The sequence below is a fragment of the Onychostoma macrolepis genome, chromosome 07 (assembly GCF_012432095.1).
Source record: "Onychostoma macrolepis isolate SWU-2019 chromosome 07, ASM1243209v1, whole genome shotgun sequence".
Taxonomy (NCBI): domain Eukaryota; kingdom Metazoa; phylum Chordata; class Actinopteri; order Cypriniformes; family Cyprinidae; genus Onychostoma; species Onychostoma macrolepis.
Window position 1 is genome coordinate 28,932,335 of NC_081161.1, and position 16,929 is coordinate 28,949,263.

The 16,929-nt window shown below is 36.7% G+C and overlaps 1 protein-coding gene across 3 annotated transcripts; it reads right to left on the reverse strand.

Moving 5' to 3' along the window:
* Nucleotides 1-8,239: 8,239 nt before the first annotated feature.
* On the reverse strand, nt 8,240-16,231 carry paqr5b (progestin and adipoQ receptor family member Vb). Of its 3 annotated transcripts, XM_058783618.1 has the most exons (9): nt 16,076-16,231; nt 15,666-15,793; nt 13,953-14,108; nt 13,647-13,852; nt 11,615-11,741; nt 10,791-10,835; nt 10,452-10,548; nt 10,168-10,312; nt 8,240-9,877 (listed from the first exon to the last, which is right to left on the reverse strand). In XM_058783618.1, the coding sequence occupies exons 3-9, from the start codon at nt 13,979-13,981 to the stop codon at nt 9,618-9,620; spliced, it is 909 nt and encodes a 302-aa protein (XP_058639601.1). In that variant the 5' UTR covers nt 13,982-14,108; nt 15,666-15,793; nt 16,076-16,231; the 3' UTR covers nt 8,240-9,617. The 3 variants fall into 3 exon arrangements, with proteins under 3 accessions (XP_058639601.1, XP_058639599.1, XP_058639600.1); XM_058783616.1 differs by lacking the exon at nt 13,953-14,108; XM_058783617.1 differs by lacking the exons at nt 10,791-10,835; nt 13,953-14,108.
* Nucleotides 16,232-16,929: the final 698 nt, after the last annotated feature.

Consider the following 16,929-nt stretch of genomic DNA (forward strand, 5'->3'; position numbering starts at 1 on the left):
ATGAAAAGAGAAACCCACAGATATTTTCAGAGTTTTTTGAAGACTGGCCTTCGTCCTTTCTCTCTCTGCCTCGCATCCACATGTTTGTGAGTTTTGGTAACTGCGGATGGTCCATGAGTCATGTGATCTCTCTCTCTCTCACACATAGTGTGTGGTCTGCTTTAACTGCCAGCTCAAAACCAGTGACGTGAATAACTGGATTCTCAGAGAGACTTCACTAGGACCTGCTTGAGAAGTACAGCCTCACTCAGAGCTTGTGAAATAGACTCACATCTGACCTACAGTTGTTTTTTTAAGAATTTATTTTTTGGTATCTGATAACTATTGTGGAGAATTCCAGATAAAAAAAAAACACACACAATTAAACCACAAAAGCACTTGTTTGAAATAAGTCCTGCAGGGGTTCCGAACTGCTCTCAATCTCAAAAGTCCAACAAAGTGTTTCTTCTCTGATACGTTCTGTCCAGAGAGGAATCCAATGTGTTCCTCACACTACAGCAGGCCTGACCTTGTAGATCTGCCAAGACACAGATGTTAGGATGCTGTGCTGGAAAGGCACACTGCCGAACGTGCTTGCAGCCTGTCTGAATAGAAAACAGATGTAGAATACTTGAACCTGGCAGTACAACGAGGTTGTTGTGGTTTTGAATGTAAGATGTGATATCCACCTGCTTTAGGAATCGTTGTGTGTTTTGGGATCCATCTGCATGATTCTTAACACGCTTTTTACGTGTGTCTTTTGAGGGAAAACAGGCCTGAATACGCTGCTGTTTCTCGTCAAATAAACTGCACCTCAGGCAGAGGGGGTTTATTTTCCCTGTGGTATTAGAGGTGAGCTCTTCGATCCCAAGGTAAATTCTGCTTGCCGACAAGGAAAAATAATGTATAAATATTTTGAAGGAAGCTGGTCCCTGGTTGAAAAAAAATGTGTTGGCTCTCTTTACCCCCACACCACCCTCATACATGAAGCACAGGTCCTCTGCTGCTGAACGGACCGACACGATTGTTTATTTTTCCCATGCCTACCACAAATTCCGACATTTCCCCTCTCTGAAAGGATCCATGTGTTCCTAGGCCAAGAACTAGAGAGAGAGGAGGAAGAAAACAGGGGGAGGCCGAGAGGTTGGGCAGGAAAATATCAACAAGTCGTCATTTACATCAGAACAAAAACAAATAAAGCGTGAAGAAAAGAGCTGCTAAGGAGTTCAGGCTTTTTTTACGAACAGAATCCATCTCATGTGGTTTAGGCAGCCTGCCAGAGAAATCTAATATGGATTTATATACAAAGAAAGTGCCTAGTTTAACATAATGAATATTCAATCATGCATGCACCCTATAAAACAATTTCACAGGAGTAACTGAAAGCCAACTTTGTTTATAACAAGATGGTGGGGGGGAAATAAAGAGCTAAACTGTTGACCCATCGGGGCCTGGAAATCTCACGCTGGATTAAGTGTTTATACCGTTGGCATACTCTTGGCTAAATGAGGCTGAATTCCAGCTCTGGATCAGTGAGTTCTGTCCCCAGTGATTGTGTCACTGTGGGCTCCCACAATACAAACTCACTCTTTCCAGCAGGACCATCCATCCTGACTCGGGCCACAGGCCCAGTGCGGGATCATTCACGTCCAGAAGCGCAATTTGGATGCTCCCTTTCATTCTGCATGCCTAATAATATTACAATCATCTGACAGATCCCATCAGATTTAGAGTGCATTTCATGAAAAATCAGACACATGGGTCAATGACAAATAAAAGTATGCATGATATTTAAAAAATAATAATAATAATGTGGCAAAATGCACCCTTGTATTACTGGTTTCATATGGTTCTTAAAAAACATTTTCAATAAAAGCTTCAAGAAGTCATTACTTGTTGTTCAGTGTCATGTTTTGTAATCATCAAGAAAAAAGCAATACATTTTTCTGTCACACAGGGTCAAACGTGAGTGTACACGTGTGGGAACATTAGTTTATTGGTTAGGTTATTAAAATGTGTCTGCATGTGCAATATACAGTATATGTTCATAAGTTAACAATAGTTTATGCAGTAAGTAGCAAGACCTACTGGTGATCAATACTTTTTTATATTTTTAACAATACCCATTTTTTTTAAAGAAGCTTAATAGAAAGTAATAATGTTATGTCTATGATGCCTTAATTAACATAAATCAGTTTTAGGGTTTTAGGGATCTAAATGATCTTACGTATTTCGCTATATTGTATTCATTACTTGTGTAGCAGATACAAATACAGATACAACACAGCATTTATTAATCTAGGTTATGTTCATTTCTCTACAGTATATACTAATACATTTTTAACATGTTGCATAAATTAACAGTATTATGCATTATGGATGAACATGAATTAACAATGATAGTACTGTATGTACATGTATAAATTAACATTAACCAAGATTAATAAATGCTGTAAAATACTGTTCACTTAGATTAGAGTTTATACGTTTAGAAAAACGTTAAACAAATTGAACATAGTCTTATCATGCAGTCTTTTAAATTTAATTGAAATGAACTAAATAAAGTTTTATTAATCTCCTTATTTCGAATGACTCATTCATCCACTTGACCGAATGTCATTTGCCGCAAATCGTTCTATTCTGACAAAATGTTTCATTACTTTAAATTTAGAATAAATATGTTGAATACTTTCCGCAAGGTTAGGTTAGCTTTCACTGCCAGTTGGATTAAGACTTCATTAATCGTTTACACTGACAGAGAATATTCTTGCTGGTTTGTTTAAAATATGAATACAAAAAGGAGTCATATAAATAAATGTTCACTTTCATTCAGTAAAATAAAAACAATTTGTAAGGTTTCTAGGTGACCTTAATAAATCGGTTTAGCGACAGCCTAACAGCTCCATTTACTGCAAATCTGTCCTCCACAATAGCATGCGCCACTAATCAAAGACTAATTTAATATCTCTTTAATATTCTCCACAGAGAAGGAAACCTCTGAGTCCACTGCAAATGAGTCTTTTCGATTAATAGAATACTACAGTGAGAACACATTAAAAATGGCATAAACACACCATGTGTTCTGTTCAATGTTTCCAGCACTGACTTCTGGCCACAAAATCCTTCTTCTGTCACTGAGGTGATTGTTAACCATTTCTAAGGTGTCATCGTGATTGAGTATGTGCAGTCATGCAGTATTGTGTTTCCTGTGCTATATTAACCTCTCACGTTCATTTGTCTTAAACTGTCAAGCTAGGCAGCTCTGATATGTGCCTTATGTTTCAAACATATTTCAGATTAATGTTTTTCATCTAATTTGGGCTTTCCTGTGAATGTCCCACAGCACTTTGCTTCTCTGTGTGGTCTGTGTGTGGTTTCTGTGTCGGTCTCTCACTCAGCTCTGTCCCCATGTCACTCTGACAGTAGCATTGCTGGCTAATTGGTATACTTGGTGGTTTGCCCTATTATGGTTAGCCTCGAAAACCCCAAAGTTTTCATGCTTTTCCTTTTTCCTTTTTTTTTTTTTTTTTATGAGCCACTTAAAGCAAGCCCTTTTAGAGGTGGTTAAAATAAGACTTGTGGTTTGCCTCACTAGATAAATTACTATGGAAAGAAAGCGAGGCCTGGCTGATATTACCTCAAGGATATTCAATATCCAGCAATCAACACAGAGGACAGCACACAACGGCCTTTGGTCAACACATGCCAGCTAATGGAAAAGCCAGCATTGGCTCACTCAACAAGAAAATAAACAGAGTGAACCAGAAGTTATAAATGGAGAATTATCTGCTTTCGGTGGTTTCCTGCCCACTAAATAGTCACAGCTGCTTGTGATTGGGGTAAAGATACACAGTGGAGTTCAGAACAGGCAGCCAGTCGGATATCTGTAGCCCAGAAATTAAAAAGAGTTTGGGGTTTGCCTAAAATTCATTATAATGTTTGGTAATACTGCCAAGGTAATATCCTCAATACAAACACACACAGCCTCTGGCACTAGTAATTCACGCATGTTCTTTGCTATATCTCACACATTTTTGTCATTCAACATTTTTCTATATTTACATGTAGACAGTTCTTAGTATGCTCTGGTATTTAAAATGATCACATATTATATTATATTAATTCATTATAATAATAATAATTATTATATTATTATATAATCATCATATTTCTGATAACCAATAGACAACAGATATTACAATTCTAATAAATAATTTAAAAACTTATCTAAAATCAATAATTTGCAAAAGGCATTATAATGTACAGTATGAAAAATCTAAAATATTTTATTAAGTAGAAATTGTGTAAAAAGAACTGGTTGGCTTTATTTGATTTTTATCCTTAATCCTTCATGAATGATTGGAAAAGTCATGCTGCATTTGAATTTTGTTGTGAACAATGGGAGTCAAAAGGTGGAGAACCACAGCTCTTCACTGAATAAAGCTACATTGCAGTAATTTTCATAACTGTTGTTCCACACATGCATGCACCTGTTCTCTTTCTCATGCTGACCCACAGCTGTGACAGTTATCCTGACGGAGCCTGGGAGTGAATCATTGCACCAATCACTCATGGGATGTGTTCCATTTAACAGGTGAAAGCAGCCTCTGAATAAAGAGACAGGAAACAAGTCAGGCCAACAAAAGCTTCAAAACCTGCTTGTGTACTTTGAAAACATCATGCCGGCTGTACAAACATACTCTGTGTAATTAGGAGAAACAGAAAGAGGGGAGGGAAGGGATGGGGATATATTTTCTATCACTGCTGAGTCGTAGGCTTTCATATGAGTAGTGAGCTAAGGGCTAAACAAACACAGCCAAACTGAATCTATCAACGTGCACAAACACAGAGCGTCGGGACCAGCAGTGCGGCATGCTGGAGCCAGTCCAGTTTACAGTCTACTGGAATGCAAATGACCTGATTGCCACCGATCAAATGGTCACTTGAAATATCTCATCTCAAATTAATCCATAGCGTAAGCAATAAAATATGCCAACTCGTCTTTAGCACTTTGCAATGGGTGAGGCAGGGCTGTAGGCCTATTATTAGCCGTTTAATTACCGTTGTTGTTTTGAAATTTCGTCCACCACATTATTTGTCTGCCACCTCTGAATTCAGTTCCTAAACCCCTCAAATACATGAGAAATTAAACACCCAGCTGGCAGACACAGAAGAGTCAATCAGTCATATTTATCACAATGCTTCAGTGGATGTTTAAGTGGCCAAATGTGTGTGCTGTGCGCTAACACAAACAGGCAGCACAGGGAGATAAGAGGGTATTTAGGCAGTAATTAGCGAGTGTGAGAGTGAAATGGTGCAGCAGACAGCGGCAGCCCTGTGTGATATTTGCTGGTGCTGTGTTTAAAGGCAGCCTGAGTAAACAGTACAGGGAAGGTCAATATTATTACAAGGAGGTCTTGGAACAGTGGGACTATGGAGCAGAGGAAGAACTGACAGCTGTTTCCCTGTTCCCTGATCAAACATGACAGGATGTCAGTTCCTACCTGTCATGATGAAGAAGGACTTTGAAGATGAATTAGGATGTTTAGCACCTACTAAAACTGGAGAAAAAAATAAAGTGCACACACACTATATATTTATCATTAATATTTCTATTGCTGACTCTCTTACATTAAAAATACATTATAAATGGTTTTTGTTGTCTGCATATAAAACAAGAGAACATACATTGTCCTATGCTGCCCCCTGCTGATGGTATTCCCAATAACAAAGCACCTGAAGTCTATGAATTCAAAAGAAAATTGCGTTTGTTAGTTTATGAACTATCAATATTCACTGTCAAGAAAAGTTTTCACCTACTTTAATTCCGATAATAATGTCTTTTCAAATGAGAATCAACTGTGATGGATGTCCTACAGTTTTGCCAACAAACCATTCACCGTTTTACGCTGGAACAAAACAAACTATACAGATACTGCTATGTAAAGATCTCAAGCTCTCATTTCATCGAGCTCTTTGAATGTGTGAGTGTGAGAAGAGCAGTTAAATCTCCACCAACAAGGCTTTCTTAGCGGGGCTCTAAAATATACTGTCAGCTGGTGTGTGCGTATGTGTGCTTTTGTCAGCCTGTATGTTTGCGATTCACAATTTGCTTTGACATTTTTCATCTTCTGCCAACAAAACAGAGAATGCTGAGCAAACAGCATCAGTCAGAATGTGTGCACAGTAAACCACGTGACAAACAAAAAAAATAAAATAACCGAGGGTGGGGGAGGAAGTGAGGCACAAAGGAGAGGACCAGCTCACAAACCCACCAACACCTAACAAACTCTTTTAGTATCTCAGTTGTGAACATGTACATAAAAAGTGTATGAGACTCGGATTTAATTATTTATTCAATTACTAAATGTTGCACAAAAAAGACGTCCACTACTGGTAAGGTAACATAAAGAAAGGCACTAAACAAATCACTGAATGGATCAAAAGATTCGAGTTACTGCCATAGCCTAAATCAAGCTGTATAACGTAGAATACATAAGAAGTGGCTTAATTCTTACATTTTACGACGATAAATGCTGTGACTTCACAATTTAATAGCATTCTTTCGGTCCTCATTAGACAGGCCTAACTGCACAGACATTTACTAACATTTTCACGTTTTGGGATTTTTGATTACTGTGGCATTAAAAAAAAAAAAAACAGTTTTCTGGTAAAATGTTAGACTACACCGGGTAACGAGTACCGACCTTTATAAACGGAGACATATTGGAAATTTTGAAGGGAGAACAAACCTTTCGAAGCTTGGAATCAATTCGCAAAATGATTCACTGTTTCGAAGCACTCGAAGCACCACACGCTGGTGGCTCCTGCTGGTCAAAACTGTAAATTCAACAAAACTCAAGCCAAAACACAATTAACCAGCTTTTACAAACCCATTCCAAATGTTTTCTTGAATAATAAAAATTTAATTGCATTAAATGCAATTAAAATGAATTAAAATATATTTTTAAAATAACATTAAGTGTCTGTATATGTGTGTTTTTAAATAATTATTATTAATTTGCAGGGCTTTGTTTTAAAAAAAAAAAGCTTGTCTAAACAGGCCAGCCTTGTTTTCTGAAATCACATGACTTTGGCAGTTTGATATGCTCTCCGAACCACTTTTTCCGAAACAAATGATTGAGTTTACGAGACTTTTCTATACAGCAGCTTCCAGCAGGCTATAGATGGCAGTGTAGGTTGAAGTCAGCAAAGCTGGCACTTTTTGGTAAACTGTGTATTAAAAACACAGTATCTGCCACCATGTTTTTTGAAGGATTATGGGTTGTTGTTAAGTAAACAGGTACATTGGGACTCTGGTAAAGTGGGACACACATTTTTATAAAGTTTCTACTTACAAAATACAATTTCCTACAGCAGGACACTGTACAAATAATCTTTTTCAATAGAAAATCTTCAGAATTGAAAAGAAAGACAGTTTATGAATTGTTGATTGTGAATTCATAAACACTTAACATTTATAGAATTATAGTGTAAGTGTGGGTGAGAGCAGGAATATGTTTGTTTATCTGCACTTTTTACACACAAAAGCTTATTCATATATTCACAAATTTCTGTTCCTTTTTTTTTCTCTCTCTCTCTCTCTCTCTCTCTCTCTCTGTCTTCTGCCTACATTGATTTTTTTTCTTCTGTAAACCGAAACAATTTCTCACATTAAGCAATCTATTATCTTTTAATTTATAGGGTGTCCCACTTTAGCTGAATACTACAGTCCCAATTTATCTAACATGTTCAGGTAAATTAGGATAGTAAAAAAAACGTGATATTTAAAAAAAAAATAGAATGAAGAAACTTACACATCATTACATAAAATTGAATGATCACGTCCTAATACAAATTTTCAGTGTAGATTGAAATACTGTTTGTATTATAAATCAAACCTTAACAATTTTTATAGACTTAAACTATGTACAGGCACTTACAATGAACTTTCTTAGACCTTCCAGCACTTGAGTGGTAACCACACCCATATGATTTTCATTTGACTAATCAAATTTTGATATTCAAATTAAGTACTTTTATTACAACATCTCAAGACCACCCATTATTACCAGTATTTTTTTTTTTTAAGGAGCACTGGTGTAGTGCTCCTTGGTGTAAAAGCTTATTTGTCCCATTTTAACTGATGTCCTACTTTTGCTGACTTCACCCTGTTTACAATATCAATATGACCTTCTCTTAGCATCATGCTGATAAAGGTAACTATAGGTCTTGATAAGAAATAAAAACCAGGTCTAGGTTGATTAGATCTAAATATTTTATTACAAAGAATCATGCAAACAATAAATAGTTTCATTTTAGGTGTGACCTGCTGTTATGAAAAAAGTAATACATCCCACACTCTTTGTTGACACCACAGGAAAAAAGTGGTGCAGTTTTACAGAAAAGAAATAAGTAGAATATACAACAGCTGTCACTGTGGGCTTTGGCAGACTGTGCACACAGGTAATTCTGCATATATTTATTTAACAGTGCTAGTTCATTTGTTGAGATGTTTGTCTGTACATAAAAGAAATAGGACCATGTATGAATGAAATAGTGGAGCGCATTTTAATTTAATTTTAAGGTCATAATCTCCAAAAATTTGCTGTTTCGACCTTAGACCATCCGTGATATGGGTGACTTTTTTTCTTCAGTAGTAAAGAAGGTTTTTAGCTGAAACCATGGTCCTTGGTGAATCATAAAATGCAACGCCTACCATCACTTGAGTCAAAAAAAAAAAAAAAGCATATACAGTCATCACAAAATTAATACCCGTCACTCCATTTGCTGCCAAGTGATGATAGCCATTTACTTGCATTTTATGAATCAACAAGGATGATAGTTTCAGCCAAAAATCTTCTTTACTCTACATCTTGGATGGCTTGAGGCTAAACCGCAAGTTAACAGCAAATTTTCATTTTTTTAGCTGTGTATCATTTTTGAGTTGAGTATTATGTCCTAAGATTATGACCAAATGTCTTAAAATTGAAAGTGCTAATGTTGGAAAGTCAGATTCATTCTAGTGAATTGGTTTATCCTAAATGGTCCTTTCATACAGTATGTAGTTCATTCTAGTGAATCAGTTCATTCCAAACAATGTAGTGTAGGAAATATTGATTCATTCAAGAGAATCGGTTTCGTCCCAAACGGTCTACTCTCTCGTTTGTAGCATAGAAAAGTCTGATTCATTCAACTGAATTAGTTCATTCCAAATGCATGCTCTAATATATAGTGTAAAAAAACTGGATGGATCATGTTGAACTGACGAAATAATCACCAATTTGAGTTTATGTATTAAAGTGTGATGGTTATGTAAATGTATGTACATTTAATAAACGTGTTTCTATACACCATAAAAAAAGACCACGTTGACACACCCTCCCACTGACTTACATTGTCCTGAGACTCAGTGCCCTTTTTTGCTCTTCCCTGAGAAGCAGAATTCATGCAGTAACGCATTCATTACTCTTTGCAATTTCAGGTTGCATAGCTTCAGTAAACATACAAACCCCTCTTGGGGATATTTTATAACGTAATATCCAGTAAGAACGTCCTAGATATATTTTCATAATAACTTTAGTAACTTGTGCAAGACTGCAATTAATCCTTCAGAGACCTCCTGTCTCAAGGAGCTTTTAATGCTTGCATTTCTTTCCTTCAGTTTTTGTTGGGTGTGTTTCTGGGGAGCCGTACAGCAGAGGTACACTATAAAGACATATGATCCCCAGACTGATGCAGACACAGACCAGAGCTGATCCAACTGTGTTATTAAATGTGATAGGAGGAGCAGTGACCAGCAGCTGTGACTGTCTCAACACCATGTCAGCTTCAAGGGCCTTCATCTGGAAGTGTGTCCCAATTATTCCACACACGTGAAACAGTTGATGGCTATGGCCTGTGGGGGTCAGAAGAGAGCCATTCACATGAATCAAGATTTCCTGAAGAAATACCTGTGATCCTGTTTTTCTAGAGTGTGCTTTCTGAATTTTTTTCTTAGAAATTTTTGAGTCTGGACTTTTTAATTGAACACCTATTATAATTCAGATACTAACTCTCAGTAACAAACTAGTTCACACCCGTTGAGAGATTGTGAAAAATACAAAAAGTGCAGAGCTGGAAACATACACTATAAACTAATCTAATATTTATAATTATTTAATATCTATGTGAGCGGGCATTAATTACCTATGTAATCAAAGCATCCAGGTGCCAGTCTCTCGGGTAAGTGTGTTGAAAACAGAAAGCCGGTCAGAAAAGCAAGCAACGTATGGTGAACATGAATGGAGTTTGCTTCATTATCAGTGCAACTCTCGCCTACACACAGAAACAACTAGAAAGAGGCAACAGAAAAAATGACAGGTCACGCCCTGTATTGTATTCATGTACTCAAGTAACATACATAAACTGATCTTTGACTGAACAGCCTGAGTATTTGTGTTGAATGTACTGTAAAGTATGCTGAAACTTACCCTGTAGAAGAGAGGAATGTTGTCAAACAGGTAAGGGTAGGCAAAGGCAAAAATTCGCAACACTTTACTCAGCCGTGGGCTCTGTCTCTCCGAGAATCTGACAGGGAGAGAGAAAGACATTTTTATGTTCATTAATGATAACATCAGTTTCAGTACTGGTTATGTGATTTTTAGTAGACGTTAAGAGAGGTTGATTTTTCATAATCCCAAAAACACATAACCACCTCATCGACAAAATTAGGTGGAAGTGTTTTGTTTTAATATTACAAAGCATTTTCATGGGTTAAAAGGCAGATGAAGAGCAGAGGATTTGGACACATTCTGTGTTTTGACTGTTACCTTTCATCGATGTCATGCTTATAGTGAAGAAATGGTAAGCCGACCCTTAACAAAAATGTGGAAAATGAAAATAATATTGAATTAGGACTTGTTATATGAACATGACTGCCATGTCATGTTTATATAACAAGCCTTGTATTTCACATTTACTGTAGAACAGACTTTATAACATGTCTTTATTTAAAATGTAGCATACAGCATTTTCTTTCTTGATGCTGTTTCAAATACAGTATTTGAAAAGAGTAGTACAGAATTCACAGCTAATATTTGCAAATCAGAAGGCAAAAAGCACCCGGTTGACGGACTTGATGGACGCTTTACTATCCCATGAGGCCATGGGAGCGGATATGTGAATGGCAGTGAAATAAGTTACATAACAAATGTAGTTTTATCATAACAAATGTAGTACGTCCGGTTTACATACTACACACATTTGTACTATATAGAACATAGCCTACTTTTTTTTTTTTTTTTTTTACATTCACAATGTAAATAGCTACTTATTCAAACGAAGTACCTACTCAGAGATGATGGGATTTCGGATGTAGCCAGCAGTGAAAACGTGAAGCATTGCAATTAATGTATCGGTCCAGACAGCTCATTTAAATGAACAGACTAACAAAAATGATATATATTTAGTATACATTTTCCTGTTCCAAGTTTGACATCGTCACCCAAATTGATGTAATAATGAACTGAGCTTGTTCCACATACTCACAAACTCACTCATCAGAACTACGTAACCCGCATTTTTGCAACCTGCATTTTTGTGTTATCAGTATGTGTGTTGACAAGCAGGATTATAGAATGAAATGGAGGCTTACCTGGAGTAACAGGCCATGCTGGTTGAGAGTATGGTGTTTAGTACAGCTACAGGAATGTAGTATGCATGAAATGTGCTGTTCACCCATGCGTCAGGAAAAACATACGCAGAGTAGCTGATCGCTGAACCTGCATTAACATGCAATCAGTCACATACAACATAATGTGCCATACAGTAAGGGTTTGCTTGTTTTAGAACAGTTCATTAATACACATAAATACTACTTATGAGTTAAAGGGCCATGGAACTGACAGGTGTAGGTACAATCACAGGTGCAGTAAGTTGTCTGTATTGTTGTACTTATGTACATATGCTGATTTTATTGATATTCATATTAAATTAAGATTATCTATTAAGGGATGCACAATATACCAGTACCAATACTGGTTATTATTATTGAAATTATGTACTTTATTCCTGTGATGGCAAAGCTGATTTTTTTCACCAATCATTACTCCAGTCTTCAGTGCCACATGATCCTTCAGAAATCATTCGAATATGCTTATTTGGTACTAAGTTAATATTGGTGCTCAATTATTAAAAATGGTTCTTAAAGGTCCTATGGCATGAAAATTTCACTTTATGAGGTTTTTTAACATTAACATGAGTTCCCCTAGCCTGACTATGGTCCCCCAGTGGCTAGAAATGGCGATAGGTGTAAACCGAGCCCTGGGTCTCCTGCTTCGTCTTTGAGAAAATGAAAGCTCAGATGCCCAATCTGGAATCTTCCCTTTATGTCGTCATACGGGGAAAGGTTACCTCCCCTTTCTCTGCTTTGCCCGCCCATGAGAAAATGAGCTACTACCGTGCGAGGCCAACGCAATATTTTTTTTTTCCTTGAGAGACATCATGGTTTGCAAACCAGCGAAGCATGGCAGTTGCTCAGTGTTTGGATGTACAAATGAACACCAAAGTATTTTTTTAGTTCCTTCATCCGTGAAGAAGTTGCAGCTTCTTCATCCGGTGCTTCTCCATCCGGATCAGATTCTGGGTCAAACTGAAAAGCTTGAATGACTGCGTGTCTATGAGCCATCCTGATACATCCACTGTCAACATTAGCGCATGGTAGCGCAAGCTGGTTAAGGCCACACCCCCACCCTCCACCTTGCCCCGCCTCTCTCATCCTTAAAGCTACAGACACAGAAATGGCACGTCCTAAGGAAAGCTCATTGTGGGACTGGCTCATAGTGGCTGAAATTCTGCACCAAGGCTGAATTTCGGGAAACAGACTTCAGATACAGTATTAGGGACCACTTAGGCCTATATAAAAGTATCCAAAAAGCAGCATGTCATGGGACCTTTAATGCTATCAAAGTTGAAAACATTGTTCATATTTTTGTGGAAACTGTTATTTTTATTTGTTTATTTATTTATTAGGATTATTCGAAAAATAGGAAGTTAATTGAACAACATTTATTTGAAATAGATTTTCTTTTTGTTGTTGTTACATTATACATGTCTTTACTGTCTTTTTAGGAATTTTTGATCAATTTCTTTTTCTGTCTTTCTTTCTTTCTTTCTTTCAAAATAAAAAATAAAATAATAAAAAGAAGAAATAAATATGTTGTTTGGCTACCAGTGTATTTTTTGCCATCATCTAAAGCTCATTTAAAGTTTATATAATTTGTTTTTAAAAAACTATAATAATTTAATGAATGTTAAACAATTTTTTGCAAGTCTGAAAATAAATAGCTATTTTTGATACTCAACATTATAATGTAGTGATCCCTAAATTCACTTGTATCATTTGAAATGGTTGATTTGTAGTTAATTTACTAGTTATTGGCTTCAGCTTATGTGTGTTGGACAGAATTCTATTACCATTGCATCCCTAGAAAAATATAGAGTGTTGTGACGTATGCTGTGTAATGTAATCTGTATTTGCATTAATTGTGCAAGAATTCCATTGTGTCTGTTAAATATTGTACTACAGAACTTTAAACCTTGAACTTTGTCTTTATGGCAATGTTTTCTATAACAATCCAAGGAAGGGATAGTGTTGAAGTGAATGTGCCTGTGTGTTCCTCTCTTACCGAGACTGTACAGGCTGAGCGCTCCATAGTCAAAGAAGTAGCAGATATGGCGAGCGCGGGCAGACATGGTGCTGAAGGTGTGGGCGCAGCTGGAGGCCAATGGATACACACAGCAGGAGAACAAGAAGACCAGCAGAGGCCACGTGTATGCATCATACCACGCATCCTCCATCAACAACACTGTCATCAACTTCCAGAGAAAATACCTGATGGAGAAACAGAGAGGGATGAAATGATGACAGACAATAATGTCTCAATAAACAATAAACTCACAACAAACGATTTATAGAGTGAAACAATAATTACATTAAGTTTTCTGTTGCTGGAATCAACATTTTTCATCTTATGACTGTTTCAATTCTTTTCCACAGAAAGGCTAAAAGGACAATTGCTTGCATCGTTTCTACACACAGTAGCTGACCTGGAAACTACAGAACCTAATATCTAAGTGAACGTGTTTTACTGTGGAAATCAGAAACAAAACAAAAAGATTAGGAAGACAAAGAGCAATAATAAATTGTATTCAAATGATTAACCTGCCCAGACTTGCTCGCAGAGTTTGTTACTATACAGTATCTGACAGGAGGACACAGAAACAAACAGAAGTAGGCTACATGAAAACACACACAGATCACACAAATCAGTCTTATCAGTCTCGGTTTCTATAGGTCTAGTTTAATCTCTACAGAGCACCTGTAAGGCTGCTTTCTATGCTGTGCAGTATGTACAGTAAAGATAAGAATTAATACAGGAGTATTTCCAAAGACATCTTATATTCAGGGTTCCCACCACTGCAGACCAGCTATATATTTACTATAAAAACACTCAAATTCCCTGGGTTTGCTATTTCTTTGGGAACATAACATCTACTACTTCCAAAGAGCATCTTAGACTAGGCAATGTCAGCCTTTTCCTAAAAAAATGTGGTATTTAGATTTGTCTTATTAAAACTAGTCTTTAAATCTCAGATTTTTGAGTGATGAATCACATTTACAGGTCTGATTTACTCTTGCACGCTTTAGAGGGATCAGTGAGTTTAATATAACCAAACATTAGCACAGAGTCAGGTTACAGATTCCAAGTTTTGTCCTATTGATTTACTGTCGGTTGACTGTGTATTTAACCATTGTGTGGGATCAGAGGATGTGTTAGCTTTGAGATATGGTGTACTTAAATAGACGAGTGATGGAAAAATGTGTTTGCAATGAACTGTAAATTTACATTGAATCATTTAGAACATCATACAGCAGTCAATACTGAAACAGTGAGTAACGTTAGGGTAGTATACAATTTATGCAGAACAGTAGAGAAAAAAGAAGAGATGATGAAAATGTCATTAAAAAACAATAAAACAATATAATCTTTTATAGTATAGTATGTTTATTATAGCTTTTCTATGATATATATTTATATATATATATATATATATATATATATATATATATATATATATGCGTGTACTGTATGTATAGATGCATTTATTATTTAAAACGTATGTGTGTTACTTAAAACACAGGCTTGTTGTAAAGCACTGGTTCGAAGTTAATAAAAATAAATAAAACCCTATAATATCACAATAAAGCCAAATATAAGTTAAAGTAAAACTGACATGAGCGACTCTCCGACATGTTTACGTCTGGAGGACGCTCTGGTGAGAATCACACTAGGAGCTCATTAACAGTGATGGCAGACCTTCTGTCATTATCCAGCGAGGTGAACTCTCCTAGTAGCGGCTCAGCTGGGTTAAAGCTCAGTGAGGGACATAACAATCCACTGTGGAGATTCTCAAGTCAAACTACTGTAAATCTCAGCACACCATACACACAGTCAGTCTAAATACAGTTGACATGGAACCCAGGGCCATTGTGCTGTTCAAGTTGTGTGAGTTCATATACCATCATCTGTGAGTTATTGTAAAAGCCATACCGTGATATGGAGATATGCATACAGAGAGAGAGAAAGCAAGCATGAGAGATAAAGTGTGAGAGAGATTGCGCAAATGAACTTGTTTCACTGTACCAGGTTGGTAGAAAGTGAGTCCAGACATTGAGGGTCTCATTGGTGAGCTGAAAGAGACTCAACACACAGTCTGTGGCCGAACTACGAGGGTGTCGATATCCAGAGATGATGCCGTCCTCGTGAAATGCCTACCATGGGAAAAGAGTCATACAAACACCTCATTTAATAAAGACAGCAAAGTAGTTCTCTCCACAGGCAAGCTAGCAAAATAGTGCAAAGCATTAATATGAAAATGTTTGGGTACCTTCAAACTGTTTCACATCAGGTTGCATAGTTATAAGAGGGTAAAGAAAAAAATCAAGTGATTCTTGATTTCCTACCATCAATTTTTCTATACCAAGAACACCTTATAGCTAGTTTAGTATTTGTTTGTTGTGATAGTTTTGTGTTTGTTAAATGAATGAACTTACTTTGGGCACCTGGTGCACAGTGAAGACACGCTGAAGTTTGATAAGGCTGAACATGTTCCCCAGATGAACGGCCCTTAGTGCCTGACTCGGGAGAGAGAGGCTAAACATACATCAACACAGCGGCAGGTACAGAGAGACAAATGCACATACAGACACTCTTCCTCTCCACCTGATGTGAGACTGGTTCAGTTAGCCCTGCCCTTTTCATCACACCTACAGACATCAACCTCTATCATAAACACACACACACACACACCTGACACACCGGCTAGGTGAGAACCCTCACAGGAGCTATTTGTGAGCACATTGTTTCAGAGGCCAGAGAGTTTCACTCCGAAAATACACATGAATGCACACAACAGATTTGTTGATGTTTCCATATAGACTGCAATTCAAAAGTCTGGGGTCAGTTGAGGTTCCCACAAAAACATTAAGCAGCACTGTTTTTAACATTGACAATAATAAGAAATGTTTCTTGAGCACCAAATCAGCATATTAGAATAATTTCTGAAGGATCATGTGACACTGAAGACTGGCTGCTCAAATTCAGTTTTGGAATAAATTACATTTTAAAATACACCGAAATAGATATTGTAATATCAATAGAAATTGTAATAATATATCACAATATTGCATTTTCAGCATTAAAAAAAAGAAGCTTACTCATACCAAACATTTGAAGGGTAATGTGTACTGTATGTAGCCTATGTAAAATCAATTTAAGGAAAAATACAAATATTTAAGAATTATGTAAGCAAATACTGATTGAAAGTATTTAGAAAATCTTATTTCCCCTTTTTGCACCTAACACTCTCTGCAGGTTAAACAGGTTTCTCTGAGAATTTTCAACTCAA

What these genes read in the sequence shown, in the direction of transcription:
- paqr5b (XM_058783616.1), bottom strand. Translation starts at nt 16,183, where the DNA reads ATGTTTAGCCTCTCTCTCCCGAGTCAGGCACTAAGGGCCGTTCATCTG. An exon ending in GCTCAGCCTGTACAGTCTCG is followed by an intron (nt 11,742 to 13,646) that starts GTAAGAGAGGAA and finishes ATGTTAATGCAG; the next exon opens with GTTCAGCGATCAGCTACTCT. An exon ending in AGCATGGCCTGTTACTCCAG is followed by an intron (nt 10,836 to 11,614) that starts GTAAGCCTCCAT and finishes ATTTTTGTTAAG; the next exon opens with GGTCGGCTTACCATTTCTTC.